The sequence below is a fragment of the Candoia aspera genome, chromosome 5 (assembly GCF_035149785.1).
Source record: "Candoia aspera isolate rCanAsp1 chromosome 5, rCanAsp1.hap2, whole genome shotgun sequence".
NCBI lineage: Eukaryota > Metazoa > Chordata > Lepidosauria > Squamata > Boidae > Candoia > Candoia aspera.
In genome coordinates this window covers 1,699,501-1,721,309 of record NC_086157.1, presented here as the reverse complement: position 1 = coordinate 1,721,309, position 21,809 = coordinate 1,699,501, and the positions used below count along the sequence as shown (strand labels likewise).

General features: G+C 40.0%; 1 protein-coding gene across 5 annotated transcripts in view; it reads right to left on the bottom strand.

Moving 5' to 3' along the window:
* Window positions 1–21,809, bottom strand: part of DACH1 (dachshund family transcription factor 1) — a 304,668-nt gene that overhangs the window by 67,286 nt on the left and 215,573 nt on the right. For 4 of the 5 annotated variants that reach the window (XM_063304540.1, XM_063304536.1, XM_063304538.1 and 1 more), the window contains exon 6: window positions 17,426–17,563. In XM_063304540.1, the coding sequence (XP_063160610.1) occupies window positions 17,426–17,563 (138 nt within the window). The remainder of the gene's footprint in view (window positions 1–17,425; window positions 17,564–21,809) is intronic. The other variant, XM_063304541.1, reaches the window with a different exon arrangement.

Here is a 21,809-nt window from a genome sequence, read left to right as displayed (position 1 = left end):
TACTGCTTCGGCGGGCAGGTAATGGCGTTCCATTTAGTCATGCCGGCCACATGACCACGGAAGTGTCTTCGGACAAACGCCGGCTCTTCGGCTTTGAAATGGAGATGAGCACCGCCCCCTAGAGTCGGACACGGCTGGACTTAATGTCAAGGGAAATCTTTACCTTTACCTTTATGTGCATAACCTACCATTCCAGGAACAGAATACTCTGGAGAATTCTGGAATGTTCCATTTCTGCTGTGAACAACATTCACCTGGCTGTTTTGGGAGGGTCCCAGTGGCTTTTCAGAAATTAATCTTATGAACCAGAAGTAGTTTGTGGTGTTCCAGATGTACCACTGGACCAGCCCAAAAGGATGATGGATGTGGTCTGGAGGAGAAACCAGAATATTTGGAACATTTGGTTCCCAGAATTCGAACTTCTGCACATCGATATGGTTGTAAAATAGGTCAGGGTATAAAATGCATCTAATTCAAAAAATAAGAAATGGTATTTATACTTCCCAAAAGGCAGACCAGAACAAAATTTTAATTTATCTAGAAAATTAGGGAATAATATTTGCAAGGAAAACTGGACACCAAAAATGCATCTGAATTTCCTTGAACATGAATATGCAAAGCAATTTTTCATGTAGATGGAATTCTTGTGAAATGGTGTGAAAATGGAATACATGCTTAAAAATTATAGAAAATAAACAAGACTGATTGGTTCATCCCGTGCAAAAGCTATATGAAACTATTCCAGCTGTTTGGGTCACAGGTGACCTAAAGCTGTGCACTTTTCTGACAGACAGTCTGTCACAATTGTTTCTGGAAATCATAAAACATGCCACAAACAGTGAGTGCTTGCAGGTATCAATATGTAGAAAATGAATATATTCAAAGCATGTAAAAAGAAAACATCGTTTAACGTAGGAGCCGGACCCTCAGAAACAGTGGTTCTGTCCAGGAAGCAATCTATGTTACCTGTTTTGTTTCATGCTACTTTTTTTTTTTTTGTGGCAGTAATCCAGAACAGAGCTGTAGCATATGCTTCTGCTTCTGCTTAAAAAAAAATCTGCCTTATTAGGCAAGAAATTATACAGTCTGTAAGTTGTTTTACTGACTTCCAGCATCATAACACAGAATGCTTACAATCTAGAGCACTGCATTAATTATTAAAATGCAGCATACGGTATAAAAATAGAATTATTTCCTGCTTGTTAGTCTAGAGCAGTGTTTCTCAACCTTGGCAGCTTGAAGATGTGTGGACTTCAACTCCCAGAGTTCCCCAGCCATGCTGGATGGGGAATTGTGGGATTTGAAGTCCACACATCTTCAAGCTGCCAAGGCTGAGAATGCTCTTCCTGAAAACTAAATCCAGCCTCTTCTATTGCATTCTCTGCCTCATCTTGGGCAGTCTTGCAATGGGACTCTGCTTAGATTGTTTTTTTTTTAAATAAAGAAAGGATGACTCTGCAAAGTCAATCATGAATGGTGGATGGAATTATCCTACACAGCCAATGCCCTCTGAAAGCAAATCTTAAGGTCATTTTTAAGCACTTCATATAATACAGAACATGTGTTGTCTCATTGTTATGCAAAAAAGGCAACTTCAGGATCAACTGTCACATGCACATTTTTCTCATTCTCCTGGGCTGGCTAAGCTGGGGTGTTTCTGGCACAATTAAACCCACTTGTATTGTTTAAGTTTTTTCTCCAGAATGTGTTTGAAAATCAATTTCTTGAAAATGAGCAACGTAAAGACTGCTAGAAATTGCGAGACAAGAAAAAAGGCTGTGGGGGAAAGAACAGTTTTGACTCCAGAGGTAGAACTTGAAAAAGAATGACTCCCTTGCCTTTGAATGAGGCCTTCATTCAATGTTCAGGTAAGGTCTATGTTTGAAGCTCACTAGATTGACCTCACTTCTCATTCTGGAAGTAGGATGAAAGGTGCAGGGAGCGTATGTCTTCAGAAAGATGTCCTGAATATTATACCTGCAGACACTGGTTGTTGTATCTCTCTTTATGAAGATACTTCTGTGTGTGTTTCTGGAAGGTCTGTTAAGCATACAAACACTGGGTAACATAAGACCTCTGAAGTTGAATCCTGTGATTGCTTCAAAACTTTGCTTTGTTTCCAGACTGAAGTATTTATAGTAGATCAGGATTTGCCCCTTGGCCCAAAGCAATTATCCCTGAGTCTTCCTACCCAATATATGTTTTTACTTTAACTGCCATAAATCAAATCTGGGATTTTATATATGTGAAGTGACACCTGCTACTCAGCTATGGACCTTTCAATGACAAGCTGCATTTTAAGAAATAGGTAAAATCAGTTTCTAGCGTGTAAGACTGAAAACATAACTTGTACTAGAAATATTGAAGACAGATGAGAATGAGAGAGAGACACCAACAGCCAGGCAGACAGAATTAGTGAATTTGAAACAGGAAATATTTTGCTGTTCCAAAAATCACTGGAAAAACATGGCATATATTATGAACTGCAGATTTTCAGCTCCAGGACTAACATACAGAAGAGGCTAAATAGAGATGGAAAATCTTTGACAAGTTGTGAACTGAAGGTTGATAAAGGTAGGAACTGTAGGAATCTATTATGCCTTTGGGGCTTTTGAGCACAATCTACTCCACAAAAGTCCAGTGTTTCCTGGGAGCTACCTGGGCAAAATTTCCTGTATTATCAAAATCCCAGTTTGATTTCTACCTCATCTTTCCATCTAGAAGGATCCCCAAAGGAGCTTAATTCAGAAATAAAGAAAATGATTATGCTGGAGTTCCTCTACATCTTTCAAAATGTTCAAGACTGCTAACAAAAATATCTTTAGACCACAGTGCTCCACTGCTTAAAGTATCAAAGAAAACAATTAGAATATATTTACAACAAGCAGAAATGGAAGAAATTTGTATTTTTGCCACCTTTAATAGCTCAGCCAAGGGAGAAAATATGGGAGCTTGATAACATTCCTGGGCAGGCAGATCTATCCTTTGAACATTATCAGCAGTAAGTTTCATTCCTTGGTCTCAGTCTGGAAAACGCCGATAATGGGACACCAAAGTAGGAAGCAGGCAGTGCCTTATGGAAGAGGTTGTTGCTTCACCACTCCTGTAACATTTACTTAATACTTCATCACCATAATAATCACCATGAGATTATTAACGTACTATATACTCTGTGTGTGTGTGTGTATATGTTTGTATGTGTGTATAATATATATACAGTGTGTGTGTGTGTGTATACATACATACAGGTGTGGTGGCTCAGCAGTTAAGACGCCAGGCCTGTCGACTGGAAGGTTGCAAGTTTGGCAGTTCGAGATCCGAGCACCACGTGACAGGGTGAGCTCCCGCACTCGCCCCAGCTCTTGCCAACCTAGCAATTTGAAAGCATGCAAAGGCGAGTAGATAAATAGGCACCGCTTTGGCAGGAAGGTAACAGTGTTCCGTGACTGTCATGCTGGCCACATGACCGCGGAAGTATCTTTGGACAGTGCTGGCTCTTCGGCTAAGAAACAGAGATGAGCACTGCCCCCTAGAGTCGGACACGACTGTGCAGGGGAAACCTTTACTTTATATACTGTGCACTTTGCACAATGTCTGTTTCTGTTTCATAGCATTTTTGCTTCTTCTTCCAGGAGAAGAAGACAGGACTGAATGGCTGTGAGTTTTAGGGTCCCCCATACCTAGTGATTTTCCATTATTTGCTGGGTTATCTGAGGGACCACCTGCACCCAATTACATCTGCCCATCCCATTAGGCCCAGCAGAAGAGGTATGCTGCAGAAGCCATCTGTGGGAGAGTTTCATCCAGCGGGACCCAGGAGACGATGGGCCTTTCCTGACGGGGTGCCCACCCTGTGAAGCATCATCCCTCCCGAGGTGAGGTTAGCCCCATCTTTGACATCCTTCCAGAAGTCCCTTAAAACATGGCTGCATCAGCAGGCCTGGGGATCTCAAGGCAATGAGTTAATGAGATGGCTGCATTGATTTTAAAATTGTTTTTAACGATTTTCTCCACTATCTTGTTATTAATAATATTAATTGGTCTCTAAACAATATTAATATTGTTGATGTCTTTTAATTGTAGCTGTTTTAACATGATTATGTGATTGTTTTTATTGTAAGCCACCTAGAGTCACTTTGCTGTGAGATAGGCGGCTATATAAATGTGATAAGTAAGTAAACAAACAGACAGACTCTGAATGGAATACACTATCACAGGCAGAGTTGGTGTGCAACCTGGGGGTTCTCCTGAATACTCAGCTTTTGCTTGAAGAACAGGTAGCAGTCATGGCTAGGAAGGCTTTGCACAATTGCACCAGTTGTGCCCATTCCTAGATGTAATGGTTTGTGGGAATGACCTTGGGAGTCAGGGGGAAGAGATGCTGCCTAAGGAATGATCAGATAAGAGAGGGCACAGCCCGCAGCTGCATAATGGTAAGAGAAAGAGGCTCAGGAGGGACCCTCCCTAGTTTCTCCGGCTGTAAAGGAGAAAATTGTACTTTCAGACTTGCAAGATTCTGTTAACGTAGCCTTACAATAAAGTGGAATTAGTTCATCTGATCGTGTCTCCTGTCTGGTCTACCTGGGAAGGCTGACACTAGATCAGGAGGCATCACCCACAGTTCCTCATGCCTTAGTCACCTCTCGGCTGTACTATTGCAGTGTGCTCTATATGGAGCTGCCCTTGGCCCCCAGTAGCCTACAGGGTGCAAGCCAAGGTGCTGGCTGTCGCTTTCAAAGTCCTCAAGTTACTTGCGGGACTGCGTCTCCCCAGTGGTTTCTGTTCTACCAGTTCGGACAGAGTGGGTATTCTCCAAGTCTTATTGGTGAAGCAATATTGGTGGTGGACCCTTCACTGCCATGGACAGTGGTTAATCTATGGTTTCTGGAGTTCCTTAGGGAACACAGGAAATGCTATCCTGTCTTTTGGAACAGCCTCCTCCTGAGATACGGACGGTCCCAACCCTGTTGACCCACCACAAGTCCATAAAGTGTTGACTATTCCTCCAGGCACTAATGCCAGGGTGCTAATGGACATCTGCTGTAGGCGCAGGCTACCTGTTATGGTTGCAAGATATTTTTAGGGGCCTTGACTGCTATTACTATTTCTATTTTAATGCCATTTTTTCGAAGTTACGGATTGCTATCGGTGCTTTTATTTGTGCTTGGGTAGACGGGTGGCCCTATAAACAGGTTAAATAAACAAACCATACATTCTTAGCTGAGACATCCGTGCATTTGCAACGAAGGAAGGAGAGCAGCAGAAGTGTCGCCCAGCCCATCTCTTGCTTCGGAAAATTCTGATTGCTCTTTGGGGTTGCAGTTGCAGCTGAGAAACACTTCACTCTACTAATTTCCTTCTGTATGACTGCCAAGGTCATGGCCGAGAAGCTGACCAGGCTTTTCCACTTTGTTAATCTGTGCTTTCTGGAGTTTCTTAGGGAACACAGGAAATACTATCCACCTAGTAAAAACCAAGTCATTTGTGTTAGAGTGGGGCAACAGTATCAAGTGTTCTGCATCTGTTTTAGGCCGCACTGCTGTAATTCCGTAAAGCAAACAGTAGATCCCGGCGTTAGATTACAAATTGGACTAGTCTGTTTGCTGGGTTCCTGCTTTGCTTAACCTTTTTGCGTTCATTTTGAAAGGTGACTGGGGAGGGGCTGCTCAAGAAAAAAGCCCATTAAAAGGTTTGCAAATACGGGGAGAATAAATATTCCACAAATTAGGAGGCTTATCTGTCACAACCCCTGTAAAATATGCTGCTCGCAAGCAGCACAAACAGAAGGAACACCACAAGAAACAGCCGGGCGTCCGTTTTATTCTTCACACAACGCGACGCAACGCAGATTTCACATCAGATTAGGAATCTGACAACGTTATTTGCGAGGCTGTTGCTTTGCTTAACCTTTCGTTCTAGAAAGGCCTTTTTTTTTCCATGTGATTTCAAAACAAGGTTAGTTAGAAGAATTATAATTGTCTGCAAATGAGATGCTCTGTTTGAACAAACAATGGGGCAATTATTTTCTGCACTGACTTTTATAAAGTTCAGGTGGAAATAAATACACAAAGAAAAATGATAATATGTGTTGCTTATAATCTGCAAAACCAGAGCATTTATGGAGAGATTTGGTAGGTCTCTTCTGAGACTAATGTCACTCTATCCTTTCTTTATATTGCAAAATTAAAAAAAAAAAACTTCACCCCTTAGTATACTAACAGTTCTAAATTAAAAGTTCCTTCTACAATCCCTTCTTTCTGCTTGTACGTTGACTTCCTATCGTCTGTGGTTGTATTTAAGACAGGTGCCTCTTCTGCTAACTTTAATTCAAGCACATGTGTTGGTATGCTGGGCTTGTGTTCGTATAATACCCTAATTTGAAATTGTTTAATAAATGCCTCTCTCCCAGAAAGGAAGACAGAGCCCCTATTATTGGGAAAGCCGCATTCTGAATCTCAGCAGGAAAAAAATTAAAGAATTGCTGCATTGAGCCTGAAATTGCCACCCGCTCCGCAGTCTACGGAACAACTCAATTATTACAGCCGGATTACATGAAAAATAAAGCAGGTTGCATTGGAGAGAAAGGAAAGCAAAGACATGCGGACTGAGAAAAAAATGATAGGTATGGCCAACGTAAAGAGGAGAGCTTTGCAAAGAGATGTGCTTAGAAGCCCTGAAGAGAAAGAGGGAATTAAAATTATTTTTTTAAAAAATTAAATTTAAAAAGAACTGCTTTGCCCATCCACACAGGGGAATTGTGCCAGTCCCGGATCAGCATGGCCCTCCTGCCATCCCTCCCAGCACAGCACAAGGTCATGGACTCAGCTCTCAAGTCAGAGGAAACGTAGCAACGTCCAGCTTCCTACTGGCAGGGTTTCTCCCCTCTTGGGATTCCCCACTTGAAAGCTGCAGCCCCTTGGTTTCGTTCTCCTGTTTGTTCTGCACCACATAGTGTCTTTGTCCTTTATTACCCCTGGGAAGGCTGACTTTTCAAAGAGATCTTCCTCGCTGCAAAAAGCTAAAGTAGCAAGCTGAGCAGGGCACTTAGGGAAACTTCCTCTTCGGCAGGAGAAAAAAGCTGCTGGCTTTTGAGGAGTGAAGATACCCGCCACAGAAGTGTCCTTAATCGTGGACCAAAAGTGAGAAGGGATACATTTGTTTAATACTGCAGAAAGAAATCTCCTGATAGGTCAAAGCTTGGCCATGGCAGAAAGACCCCAGCCTAATTCCATGGGAGTCATCCTAACAGGAGAGCTGGAACGCAGAGGATGTAGACAAGCATCCATCTCCAGTTGATGGGATGAGGAAGGAAGAGAAGCTGAGGATTTCTCTACACAGCAGGTGGCAGTGTAAGAGGGAAGTGTGACTGGGTCTAAATCCTGCAACGTCTTTCTCACTTGCTCAGAGGCCATAAATTGTCCGTGACAGCCATCCGTTCTGAATTACAGGAGAGTCAGTTCCATCCAAGTCTCTGGGAACCTGCAATTTAGTTCATGCCCAGCCTTGGAGGACCCTGAAACAGTAGATGCGGAGCTGCCTGTCTGAACGCTCCCTGGATCTAGGGATGCCTTGAAATGGATAAACTACAGAAGAATTTTCACTGCTCAGTCTTTCTACATGTGGATGTAACTAGGTTCTCAATCAATGGCGTATCCAGAAATAAGCTAGAAAAACTATCAGTGTCAGAAAAAGTATTATCAGACTCAGTCTCCAGAAGAGGATTTGAAAGGACGTGTTTCACAAAAGATGGAAAGAAGCTGGCAGGAAACCAAAGTATGTTGCTAAACCATTTATGCTTTTTCATCTGCCTGCTACCAACTTATCAAGCTCAGAGGCTTGATATGCCACCAAAACCAGCTGAACTTTTCCCTCTTTATCTGAAAAATCACAGTGTAGTTGTAAGCCTTGTAAATTTACAGTTCCTTATCATTTAGCCTTCCCTGTAATAAAAACTTATTTGTAATATGCATTGTATAATGAAGTAGTAAATACTTCCAATTAGCTTTAGTGCCAGTAGTCCTCCAAAACCTGATGTGTTTAAGTTAATACAAAAGCCTACTTGGTATATTTTATCATGCATTAGAGATTTTAATCAGGTAATCTGCACGGCATCTGGAAACCTAAGCACAGGCAAAGTCTGTTGTAACAAAGGCACTGTAACAGTTCACCTTCAGTGAAGAACAATAATGCATTATTAAATTCACTTTCCTGCTCAGTGGTTACACTTAGCTGACCACAGCAAATTTGCTCTCTGCCTGGTCTTCACAAGTTGGCAGAAAAATAGATTCTGTCACCTTTAACAGATTCTGAAAATGACAAGATGCCTCTCTTGGTTTAACTATGAACCATAATCCTTCAGAAGTAAATATAATTACAAATGCCTTTTGTCACACAGTGCTTAGGAAAGATATTGCATGCGGATGATGATGGCTGGAGATACCCCCAGCCTGCTTCACTATAATTAAAATCAGGTATTGATCATGTTATCCATCAGCACTATCTAAAGATCCAGATATGTGCATAGCTCTCTCTAAACCTTTCCTTGAGCAAATAGGACATCATTGTTCCTGAAGTGTAACAACATACGGAGGTCATATTGTGGCCCTGTTGTCATGCAAAGGGCAAGACAGCTACACACTCTTGTAATTTTATTTGAAGTTTCTCTGGGTCTTTTTCTGAGGGCAAGTCTGTTTGGCCAATCCATCAAGGACTGGCCAATTAAAAAAGAGTAATTAGGACTGATGAGAAAATAATAGGCAAAATGATTTGGAGATTTAAGCTTCCTATGATTGTCCCCCCCAAAGTTCATTAGGAGAATTTCAAAAAGTCTCCTTCACTTCTTCCACATTTGTTACTGTCACTAGGTTTCTATAGTTTGACACTCACTTAGCGTCTTCTGTATCTCGTCTTCTGTGTCTGACAAACATCAATCTCTTGGTATTTGCCTGCAAAATGTTTCTAAGATGCTCTTCAGAAGCATCTTTGTTTACAGGAGCCAGACTTGCTACTGGCAAGACTCTCATTGGTTCTGGTGATCTTCTTAGTATATGAGGCATGACAAAAGAGCATATGAGTAAGACATATCACTAGCCCTTATCGCAAGATAAGCTGTCCTGATTGTTTTGAAACTGGGAGGGGAACCCCCCACCACCACCACCACTAAATGCAGCCGTTGGGCAAGACCAGGAAGATTCTCAAACATGGTGACGTGTAAACATCTTTGACAACACATCTGGCCAGATCCAACAAAATATCTTATATGGTTCAGTGATGGAAATCAAGAAGAGGGGGAGGAATGAAAAAGAAGATGGAAGACAATCCATCTAATAATGCTCAGAGGCTGTGTCCTACCTCCTATAGTGGCCATTCATCCAACTATTTAATCTGGCACCAGGACCCTTGTGGTTGGCTTGATTCACTGCTATAACCAAGGCAGATTTTTCAAGGAATGGAGCTGATGGATTTGCAAGAATGGTTCCTGGGTTTATTAGAGCAAAGGAGAAAAATGCACATTTTCTAAGGAGAGAAGGTCTAACATTATCTGAAGAAACAGAGCAGGGTTTAATTGGAGATGTGGTGGTTAGAGATGTGGTATGCATAGTAAGAGATGTTGATAGAAACAAAGATGTGGTAAAGATTTAAATACCAAAACCTTTTTTAAAAAAATAAAGCAGTCCATTATTCCAAAGAACACAGAGTACAATGGCGGAAATATACAAAATATAATAATTAAAAAAAGACACTTCCAATACCATTTTAAATGCAAATATTTGTTTGCTTGTTTGTTTTGGAGGAATTAACTTTAAAATGTTTTGCACTCATCTCAAAAGGTTAAACATTACTCTGGCATAATGCCAGCAAGGGCAGCACCATTCCTCATGGTTTCCCAGAAGGGCATTAGACACTGGCTCATCTGAAAGGCCTTTAGGGAGTAAGAGAGATTAGAATGGCCTGCTGTCTTGAGTGAGTGGGGCACCGTCTACTGTACTCCCACGTGGCACTATATTGTATTTGTAGACACAAATACGTACAATTTTATATATTTTGTACACCATTTAGAGCCCATCGAGTCCAAAGTTCTGCAAATACATAAATAAGTAAGAAAGAAACAAGCAATTACTTTCTTCCAAATGCATTTCCATACAGACCGGAGTTAATTCAATGGCCACCAAGGTTATAAAAAAAATGAAAAAGACGAAAAGCAAAAATGCCATTGAAAAACAAAAAACAAAACAAAACAAAGCCAGTCACAGCCTAAAACTTAACTAAGCCAAGTGGACCCAGTGAACAATCCTAATTAAAGTGTCTAAAAGCTGAAAGCACTAAAAACAATTGAACACTTTTATTAATCTAATGAATCATGGATCATATCATTACAGTTTTGTATATAACATTAATTTCATTCCTTTCGCTTAAGCCTTTTATTGGGATTACTTCAGTTATTAGTTGGTCTAATGTATTGGTTACCTCTAAATCTCGCTCTACAATCTCTTCTTATCTTGTTGCATAAACCCTTGCATGTTATTCAAATTGCTTCATTTATTATGATAGCTTCCCCATGTAAATTGTGCTGACTGCTTGCCCTTGTATAGTCCTCATTAGACTAATGAAAACCTTCAAACGAAAAAAAACTGAACAACCTGCCAAATAAAGGTCTGAGGTTATTATGAAAATTACAACTCTGGGAGCTTCGAGAAGCTCTGTTCATTAATTCATGCTCAGCAAATTGCTAACTAATTTAGTTGCACTCCTCTGCATTAATGGATTATTTTATAAAAATGTTTTCCACAGCCCAAGACCTTTGGTGCAATGCTTTGGAGAGGCCTGAATTCTAATCAACCTTAACAGTAAATTAGGAATGTAATATCTAAATAATAATTGGGATGGCATATGGAAGAAAATAGTGTTTAAAATCCCATGAAAGCTTCTTTTGGTTTTCAGCTTCATATGTCAATTTCACAGTAGTTAAAACAATTGTACTTTTCCCTGTTCTCTGCTGGGCCTGGAAGAGACTGATAACAATGGCAATCTAAACATGTTCAAAAAGTTTCACTGATATTGTCCAGAATGGTCTGATGATCAGATACAAGCTGCATCTGTAGGAACACTATAATCAGAAAAGTAAAATTTAAAGAGAGGGGAAAAAGGGCACTTAAAAAGGGGGGAAAAATAGCTTTGAAAAGTTCATTCAGCTTCTCTGAGAAGTTGGACCAACCACAATAACAATCATCTACAGAGCAATAATTGATCTTCCGATAGTGCATTTAATTATACTAAGATGTTCTGAACTGCAAGCTGACATAAAAAAACTTGCTCACCACTGGTTAAGATTGCTTTGACTTTTCCATGGATTAACAGAGCCGACAACAATGCAGTGACTCATTCTGTTATGTCTGATGGAAGGATGGGAAGCAGGTAGGATGTTGTATGTCCCTCACCGTAAGGCAACCGCCAGCGTGCAGCCGAGTGAAAATATAATTCTTTATGTGTGCAAGTGCACATCTGGATACACTTATGTAAATGTGAGCGAGGAAGGGCAGTACAAAAGGAATTAATAATTTACTAATTAATTAATTAATAATTAGATCTCTATTTAGTATGTCCTATTAATGGAATAGATTATTTTCTTGTTTCCAAAATCACTCTTGATAATAAAGTCCTGTTCGATATGGCCTAAAAAGGAATGCCTCCAGAAAATCTTCAGCACTGCTATATATGATGATCCTGTTAGGCTGATTGTAATTAAAAGTCTTTAGCACACATCAACTATAGAGAGATTTACTACATCAAAATCTACTTCCGTACTATGTGGCTACTGTGAATTCTTACTTGGTACCACACAGCGTTAAATCATAAGACCTTCTAATTAATTTTTTGGATCATAGCTTTGGACTAGGGCTTCTCAAATGAGCATCTATCTTGTTCCTCACTTTCACTGTGTGGATGAGCAGTTAATTCGGGATTTGGAACAAAATTTAAGCTACAGATTGCTATTTAGGGGGAAAAAAAAGAATAATGCACGCATAAATTAGCCAATGCTAATCTCTAAGGCAACTGAAAAAGCATTCACCATTCCATCCCATGCTTATCCCAATGGACTTCCCTTGCTCTTTTGTGAAGAACAGGTTCTTCTACGTGGTAATGACCAGGATGCTCAAACTCTTTGCACTGTCCTGCAGTGCTGGGCTCTCGAAAGAAGAGACTTGGGTAGTGCCACCAATGAGAGATGCTTGTTTACATTCTCTGCATTCCTGCTGTCCCGTTCACAAGATGCCACCACTGGACTCTTCCATCCAATCAGGAAGGACAAAAGCTCTCTTGCATCTTTCTCCTGACTGAGCTTCTGCCCAGTCTCAGGGTAGTCACACATTTAGGCTGCAGAGCAGTCACAACTAGTGCATGAAAAGTGCAGTTGGAACATAAATGTAGATGCCATTTTACAGTGGAAAGGAACTATAGAAACACATTTTGTACAAAATACAATAAGGGAAACTAAATTAATATACATGACCTGGTTGAGATTTTTTTTTGCATTGTCTATAAATTATTGCTTTTCTTGTTGGGTCTATGTAGACCAGTCACCAAAAATAAAAGTGTGCTGTGGTTCAAATCATTACATTGCACAAATGAAAGATTAAATTCCTGAGTCTCTGATTCCATCCACTTTGGTTTTAGTTCTTCTCTGCTTTCTTCTTGAGAAGCCAAGAAAACAGGTTTCCTAATCAGAATATACTGATTAGGATCATACTTGCTATGAATTTGCAGTTGTTTGTTAGATTTGTTGCTTTAAATCTTTATATTGTTTTATAAATCACTTAAAAGTCTCAGTGAAGAAAGTAACTTAAACTTCTGGTTTTTCGCTTGAAATTTCAGTTCAGATGTTAGGCAACTTCAAGAGTTTTAAAGGAGCTGTTTTAGTGTTGGGGGACTCTTAAGAGAATATGTCATTATGCACATAATATCCAACCTGTTCTGCCTTTTGCAGAAACTCCAAACATAAATGACTCATCCTTCCCACACACACCCTCCCCCACAATCACAGATGCTCTTAATTATGCATTTACATTTAGCAGTGCAAAATGAAGAGGTAACATAATCATGGACTGTATTAAACTTGGACATTTCCATATATTTCTTTCTTGAAACTCTGAAGGGAATCAGAAATGGAGGACAACAGCTTAGGGATGCAAAGATATTTTGATTCCTACCCATCTCTAAACATGCCTGGAGAAATTTTTCATGAAGTATTATGACATTGGCAGCATCTCAGTTACAAGTATGGAAGCCTTCCCTTCATAGGTAGGGAGATTAGCCCACAGTGACAAGCATGGGGTTGAACAATGAACTTTTTTCAGTTGTCTCAGAGATTCACTTGGGTGTGCATTTGTAGATATGTGTGTATATGGCCTTTTGGGGAAATGTTCTTCCATTCAAAAATAAAAGTCCTTTTTAGATTTAATTTATTTGGCATGACATTTAGCCAGCAACAAAGAACTATTTACTTAATGGTCCGAAAAATGTATTCATGTCACAGTATCAGCCAAATCAAAAAATGATCATGCTCATAGCAAGGTCTTCTTCAAGAACCTAATTTTGGGGTGGTGTTATGGAAGTGCTTTGCTGCTGTCTCCTTCCAGAATATTGTTTTACTCTCCCATCTGTTCTGCAGCCCTTTTATTTCCTGGCTGTCCAAGACCAACCAGGCTTGAGTCGGCTTTGCTTTTGAGTCCAGACAACGTCCCCCCAGTGGAGCTTCTGGCAGAGACCTGATTATGAAACCTATTTTATGGTTTGTTTTCAGTTGCCCTCATGAGCCATGTTGTCATTACAAACTGACCACCTGAAGAACAAAAATGAGCAATCTGTTCAGAAACAGAACAAACCAAGAACAGTCAAAACTGCTAAAATTCAGTCTTGCTTTTTATTCTATCTAATTGCACCAAAACAAGATGAGGAGGAGGAGGAGGGGAGGAAGAGGAGGAGGATTTCAAAGAAAACATTACTGTATTTAGGAATGTTCAAAGGCTATGCATAAAACGAGTGAGGAAGTGTTTAGAATGGCAACCAATTCAAACATTTAATGTAATTTATATAATGAATTGTCCACAGAACCTGACATTGTCTATGGGGCCTGATTTTATACACTCCCTGTATTTATTTAGTTTTCAGTTTCCAGAGTTGGAAGGAACAGCATCTTTCAAAATTCTGTCTCTTCCCTGCAGAGTCTTCCCACTGAAAAAGCCAAAGTGTTTCATGGCCTGCTATGGTCATAAAACCTTGTAGGATCAGAAACTTTTAAAAGGTGCGTCTCAGCTATCCTCTGATTGCAGTGAATATAACATGGATATAACTGTGATGAACCACTGGCTAATTCCTCTGAGCATCCCAACTCTCCCCCTTAGCTAATTACCTCATATTTTTAAAGACTGGGGAGCTATTTCATTTATCTACCCATTCATTTATCCACTCTGTCATTTAATTTATCTCTCCCCTTTCTATTTCTGCAAGCAATATATGGCAAAATGTCTTCTAGAAGTTTTCTTCCATTAGCCACAATCTAACCTTGGGCTACAATTCCATTACATGTACTTTCAAGTATTTCAGACTGTGCAGCTGGATACTAACAACTGAAGGTTGTTTCAATCAGTGAAACCATTTGATGGAGTTCAGCAAAAGCCTTGCTGGTCAACAGTTTTATTGGTGAATGCAAAAAGCTATTCTCTTCCTATCCTAGTCCTTAAATCATTCATATGCATATTGCTTTACTTTCCTTTAACTCCTTAAGTGTACCACAGGTTGTAAATTAATAATCTTCCACAACTCTGGATAGAACAGAACAGAATAAACCTTATTATGGTCAGTGACCAGTACAAAAAAAGGAAAATACAGCAGAGTATCCATAAGTAGGTAAGTTTAAGATGGAATAAAAAAATTATAGACATAAAATCTATCAAACTGTTGAGCTGATCAAGGTAACTTTTATCAATAATAAGTTTTATATGTTTAGTTATCTACTTTATTTGCTATTGAATGTTTGAAGTAGAGTTATCCTTCAGAGTCTGGCTTGCTCACAGAAGGGGCAGCGTAGAAGAATGTGACCCGTTGATTCTATTGCAATCTGGCCACATAAACGGAATCTTTCTAAGTATAGAATCTTCTTATATCTGCCCTCCAATAGCATGGAGGGGAAAAAAACATTAATGCATGCCCTGGAAAGGGCCCATCTGTGTTTATAAAAAATAAGATTTTGTAAATAATTGGCTGGAACACCTTTAAGATCTTCCTCCAACTTTGGCCAGCTCCTTCTGTTCTTCCATTTCTGCGATCTTTTCTTTCAGCATTTTCATGGCATCTTCATATGCAACTTTGGATAATGATTTTTAAAAGGGAACAAGAAGAAGAGGCGCTTCTTCTGGAGACGGAGCTTCCTATCACCTCCAAGTTGTAATTATTAAAAGTCATTTCAGTTCCTATTGATGGATTAGCACCAGTGTGTTGGGGGGTGGGGGGGAGAGGGGCTTGGAAACAGAGTATTATATAAATGGTTAATGACTAATGTTCAAAAATGTGGTTTTTTGTCTGTGTTTTTTAAATAGACAGTGATGCAGACAAGGCATTTTCTATCTAACGATACAAATGCCCACATCTATTTAGTTTGCATTAATTTATCTACCTGTAATAATGATTAATGACTTTGAATGATTAAAGGTGGTCAGAAACCAAATTGCCTATCTGAGCTATAGGCCTGTAACAATGCAAGCAGATAATAACTATCTCTGCAAATATCTGTAAGTGAAACAGGTAAGCTCGGCCTCAAAGTTACAGGGCCAGCTCAGGAGCTATGATAAATGCAGTCACGACAAAAAAACAATTTTTAATTTAGTATATCCTATAAATCTAGATAACCCATGAATATTAACAACCACTTCAGGAGGAAGAGATGCAAGAAGGTGGTGGTGCAGGTGCTGGTGGGGAGATGGGTAATACTGTAAGGGGCAAAAGAAATCTGTGACCTGAACAACAGCCATTTAAGAAAGAAAAAAAACGCAACAGATTGAATGGGAAAAGATTTCACTCTCCAGCCAAGCTTGTTACGTTAAAACATTATTTAATTGGAACGTTTTAAAAAATTGTTACTTTTACTGGAAATCCTATTTCAATGGGAGCCTACATTTTAACTTGAGGGTGGGCACATTTGTATTATAAATGCAAATGGGCTGAAACCAAACCATTTCCTAAAAACGAAAACAAGTCAGTTTTATATCACTCTCTCAGCCTGGATAACATTTGCAGGATTTAAGTGCATGCGTGGGGGAAGCATGCAAGGAGCCATTGCGGGCTGTGTGTGCAATGAACCAAAATTAATGATTTGTATAAAAGAAATGTTGTTCTCATTAATTTTTAGTGTAATCTTATTAAAAATGCCACCTGTCCAGAATGAAAGTGTCCAGATTTTAATTCTCTTTCCATATCTCTCAGTAGCTGCACACAGGACAGATCTGGAAATTTTATTTATTTATTTTGTATCCATGAAGTTATACCACAAAATACACCCTCTTTCAGTTTTTTATTGCTGCAGCAATTCTATCCTGAAATACTTACTTATGGGGGCTCTGCCTTCCGTTGCTAGCAAGCTGTTGCCTTTGAGCTGGACCCTATTCTCCGGTTTTGCCTTTTTACACAAACGTTGCTTAAACAGATCTATGTATCATTCCCACAAAATTAGCCTCCCAAACTGTATTACTGTAATTTTTTCTAAATATAAAGACATCGGTTAATATTTCCATAAGAGAAAAAGGCACCTAAGGCCTGTATAATCCAAATAAGACGGCATAATAATCAACAGAAATACTAATAGACATTAATCTAGCTCATATATTTTCAGTCATATGGCTGATTAAATTTAAAATAAATTAGATGATATCCGCCAGTCTCATTTTACACTATTAACAGTTGCAGGAGCTAAGCAAATTAGTTTCTCTTCCTTCCCAACACATGGCCATCAATGGTTATCTCATATCGGCTGAATATAAGTGACTGTTTCTTTGATCCACCTCAGATCCTCCCCAATTACCTAAAATAATTTCTCAGTACTATCTTCCTAAAGAACAGGCATCTGAGAAGTGGAAAAGAAGAGATAAGGGCTGCTATTCTCGTATGTGTTTCATTGTGAGATTTTAATCATTTTCGTCTATTCATAACAGCATTATTGAATAATTCTTGCCACTTATTTTCTCCATTATTACCATAATTAATGTACTACATGAGCCTGTAAGAGAAGTCATGTTATCTTTTGAAAGAGACAGGAAGTTAGTTCTCTCTCCTCCTTTTACACTAATGTCTTTCTCTTGTGAACCACCAAAATGATAACAGAATTAGAATGAAGAACAGCATAATAAAACAATGATTTAAACCCGCACTCTACCTTTCTCCATGTGCATTCTTTTGGAATCATGTCCACTCTCGTGGCCAGCCAGATCACCTTCCTTTGGACCGGGTAAGACATTCGGTGATAAGCCCATCAACATTTGGTTCATGGAGAGACCGTTCTGATGGACAGCTGCTGGCACATGCAGGCAAAAAACAAAGAACAAAAATATTATGGTCAACACATTCAACTTCAGTTGGGAAAAACTAAGTTTAATTATGCCTTAGGTCAATTTATGGAAGGGTATGATCATTCTTGCCAAACAACTCAACTGCCAAGCCCTGGACCTTCCCAACAGGTAAGGACTTTCCTTCTTCATTTTGATGCCTTAAGAAGGCGAGAGCTACCCATTTCTCCCAGGCCTACTGCTGATTTTGATGAGTGACTGAGTATCAGGATAAGCATCCTTTGTCCACAATCTTTAAATTATAGAGGTTCAAATTCTCAGCATTTTTTCTCCTACAGTGTCGGAGGGGAAAAAAGTAGGTCAGATCAACAGGGCACCTAGTTGGGAAACCAAGAAGACTGTTCATTGTGTTGATTGATTTGGGTATCCTCTGTCTTCAGCTGTGGTCACTTGCTGAGATGGGTGGCTATAGAAAAAGAAAGAAGAAAGAAAGAAAGAAAGAAAGAAAGAAAGAAAGAAAGAAAGAAAGAAAGAAAGAAAGAAAGAAAGAGAGGGAGGGAGGGAGGGAGGGAGGGAGGGAGGATGGGCCCCAGTCCCGTACAAAAAGGCAGTGAAAGAGGGATATTTCTATTTTTTCTCTTCTCTGGATTTCCTGGCTTCTTTTTTTGCTTCCTATCTACCCATTCTTCTCTTTTCCATTCTCCACCCACCCTACTTGTGCCTTAAATAATAGCGTAGCAGGCACAAACAAGTTCTTCATTTTGCCCTGGGCAAAGAGAACAACCTGTTCAATGTTTCTATGACAGTTGGCTCTTAAAATTCAAGGTATCTGCCTGCCACATAGCTACTGCCCAATTCAGAAGCAAGCCATGCTGAGCTCCACAAAACTGCAGGCTAAGCATCCCTTTTAAAGACAACAGGACTGCCTCCTCAGTAGACATCCATCCATTCGCTCTGTAAAGTAATTGAATAAATGTTATTGATCTTGGTTACTTTTTGTTTAGGGACATATAAAATTGCTTGGCATTCTGTAAATTGGATGTTATGGTTTACACTGTAATGCTAGGCAAACGTGAACACTTTCTCCTTGTTGAAAATGTAATATGAATTAGATTCAACTGTTACTGTACAAACATATAATTTTGTTCAAAATGAGTTTATTCACTCACAGCAAAACTGACCAAGCATTTCGCCTTTTCCTTTTTCAAAAAAAACCCAACAGGATTTGCAAATTGCTTTTTTGTTTTCCAACATATGAAGACTGAGTAGTTAACTGGCACTGTAAAATACAGAAATAGCTTGGAAATTCCCACCTTCCAGCTTGTGCATGGTGTTTCTATCTATCCTCTCCTCTCCATTATCTTCTCACCTCACTGTGAAGGCTACAACTTGGTTTACATACAGTACATAGCTAAGGAAGCAGGAATTGCAAGAACAGCACATGTAAGCCAAAGATTTAAGTTATTTTAAAGTTGCCCTCTAGGTAGGGATCATGGACAGTAGATTTCTCCTGGAAACGATCTGTACCCCAGAAGCTTATTAGCCAGACATACAACTCCCATTTGTGAATCAGAGACCATGATGAAGAAGCTTTATTTGAACAGCTCACGTCTTTGGGCTACAAAAAAACACTAAACTTCACTTATGGCACTTGTCATATTTTATCATTAATGTTTTATCAATCTGATTGTAATTTCTTTGTTTGTCGTGAGCCATCCAGAGTCACTGAAAGTCGAGCAGCATACAAGTTTAATAAATTAGTATTATTATTGTTTGTTTGTTTGTAATATTTTGATACAGCACTATCTTCACACAACTGAGGTCAGTCTACAAAAAAATCAATGTTAGTACAAATAAAAATTGCCCAAACAACCCAAGTTCGTCATCCATCAGAAATGTAGGATTGCTCTTTGATGAGAAAGACACAGACACTCATTCTTCTTCTGTGTAGCAGGGACTCCTTTCTTGCCTAACCCTTGGAGATTTTCAGAAGCACTAAAGACATTTTAGAAAACTGAAAGTCTCTAAAAATATATATCTCTATATCTATATATAAGAAAACGGGAAATGAATTAAAACATATTGCAAAAAAAAAAAAATGGAACAGACACACAGTTTACAATTGCTCCCTTGTTCCCTTGTTTACATAACTATTATCACTTGATGACAAAAATATATTGCCTAGTGCCTTGCGTATGTAAGCTTGTCACTGCAGATCAAACATATTGTCTTAAACGGTAAGAAAGTGGTAAGAAAGCAAGTGATGCATTTATGCATGACCTGAATCTTCATTTTAATGCTCTACTTACCATAAGCACCACTTCCTCAGTTTTCAAAGTCTACAACACATGGCTTTCTTTACAGAAGAACAGTAACCTCCAAACTCAAGGAATGTACTAAAGCGCACATTGTATGGTATTCGTTTCAATTTCAGAGAACTGAAAAATAGAGTCAAGCACATATTCTCCAAATTTTAGAAACAAACTTGAGAATGTTATGGTCTTTAAAAAAAAAAAAAAGTGGGGGGGAGAAACTAATATAAATAGGCAACCATAAACTCATTCAGTGTTAATATCCTTTAACGGAAGAAAAATAAAAGATTTCCATGTATGACCATTTCAGCAATGATTTCTAAAGTCCGATTGAGATGTACAACTGCATACAACACAAATAAAAATAAAAAGGAGCTTTATTTACATCTGCTAGCCAAATGTTAGGGTTATTTTAAAAACAAACCAAGAAACTCAGATTTGCCTGAGAAGTACTCCAAATTTATATCAAATTAAATTTATATAAATTTCTGTTAAAAGCAAGTGTTTTTCCCCCCCATCCCTTCATTTTTCTAGAATTATAAAAAATGAAAAGGACTTGAGAACCTGGATCAAACATGGCTGATAAGCCGTAACTGGGTGAGGCTAGGACAAGCTGGTAGTCTCAGCCTATGAACATTTATTCTTTTTGAAACAAATCTCCTTTTAAAAATATATATTCTCTGTCCTCTGCAGGACAAAATCGCTCGGATCCGCCCCAAGTTAGACTCCAGGCATGAGGCTTGGTCTGAAGAGATACCAGGGGAATGGGCTTACCCAGTTATCTGGGAGCAGTTTGATCCTGTTGGACCTGAGGAAGTGGACAGGATCCTACGGACAGTAAATGCCACCACATGCCATCTAGACCCATGCCCCTACTGGCTGGTAAAAGCAGCCCGGGAGGTGACATGTGGTTGGCTCCATGTGATAGTTAATACATCCTTGGGAGAGGGGGTGTTCCTGGCTACCTTTAAAGAGGCGTTGGTGCACCCCCTCCTCAAGAAGCCATCACTGGACCCTACTGTTCTGGACAATTTTTGTCCAGTCTCCCACCTTCCCGTTTTGAGGAAGGTGGTTGAGAAAGTGGTGGCTTTGCAGCTCCAGAGGGCCCTGGAGGAAACGGATTATCTAGACCCCTTCCAGTCAGGTTTCAAGCTAGGATAGGGGACAGAAACTGTATCGGTCGCACTTATGGATGATCTCTGGTGGGAGCGGGATGGAGGCAGTACATCCATCCTGGGTCTTCTTGACCTCTCAGCGGCTTTCGATACCATAGACCATGGTATCCTTTTGGGGCGGCTCAGGGAGTTGGGGGTGGGTGGCATGGCTTTGCACTGGTTCACCTCCTTCCTCCAGGGTCAGTCCCAATCGGTGTTGATAGGGGAGGAGAGATCAGCCTCACAGCCCCTTCCTGGATGCTGCAGGGTTCGGTTCTCTCCCCTCTCCTTTTTAACATCTACATGAAACTGCTGGGCAAGATCATCCATCACTCAATTGTATATCTCCATCCTGGGTGAAGTAAGTGATGCCGTGACCACCCTCTCTGAGTGTCTGGGGGCTGTGGGGGCCTGGATGCGGAACAACAGGCTTCAACTGAACCCTAGTAAGACTGAGTGGCTGTGGGTTAATGGTTCTTCCGTATCTGGGACATTATCATCTCTGGTTTTAGATGGGATTGCACTGCCCCAGACAGACCCAGTGCATAACTTGGGGGTCCTCCTGGACTCACGGCTCCTGCTCAAAGAGCAAGTGGCAGCTGTGGCCAGGAGGGCCTTTGTGCAGCTACGTGCTGTGCACCAGTTACGCCCCTTCCTGGATCAGGAGGCCCTTCGAACAGTCACTCATGCCCTTGTTATCTCTCGTATAGACTACTGCAATGCGCTCTACATGGGGCTACCCTTGAAAAGTATCCGGAAGCTTCAGCTGGTCCAGAATGCAGCTGCGT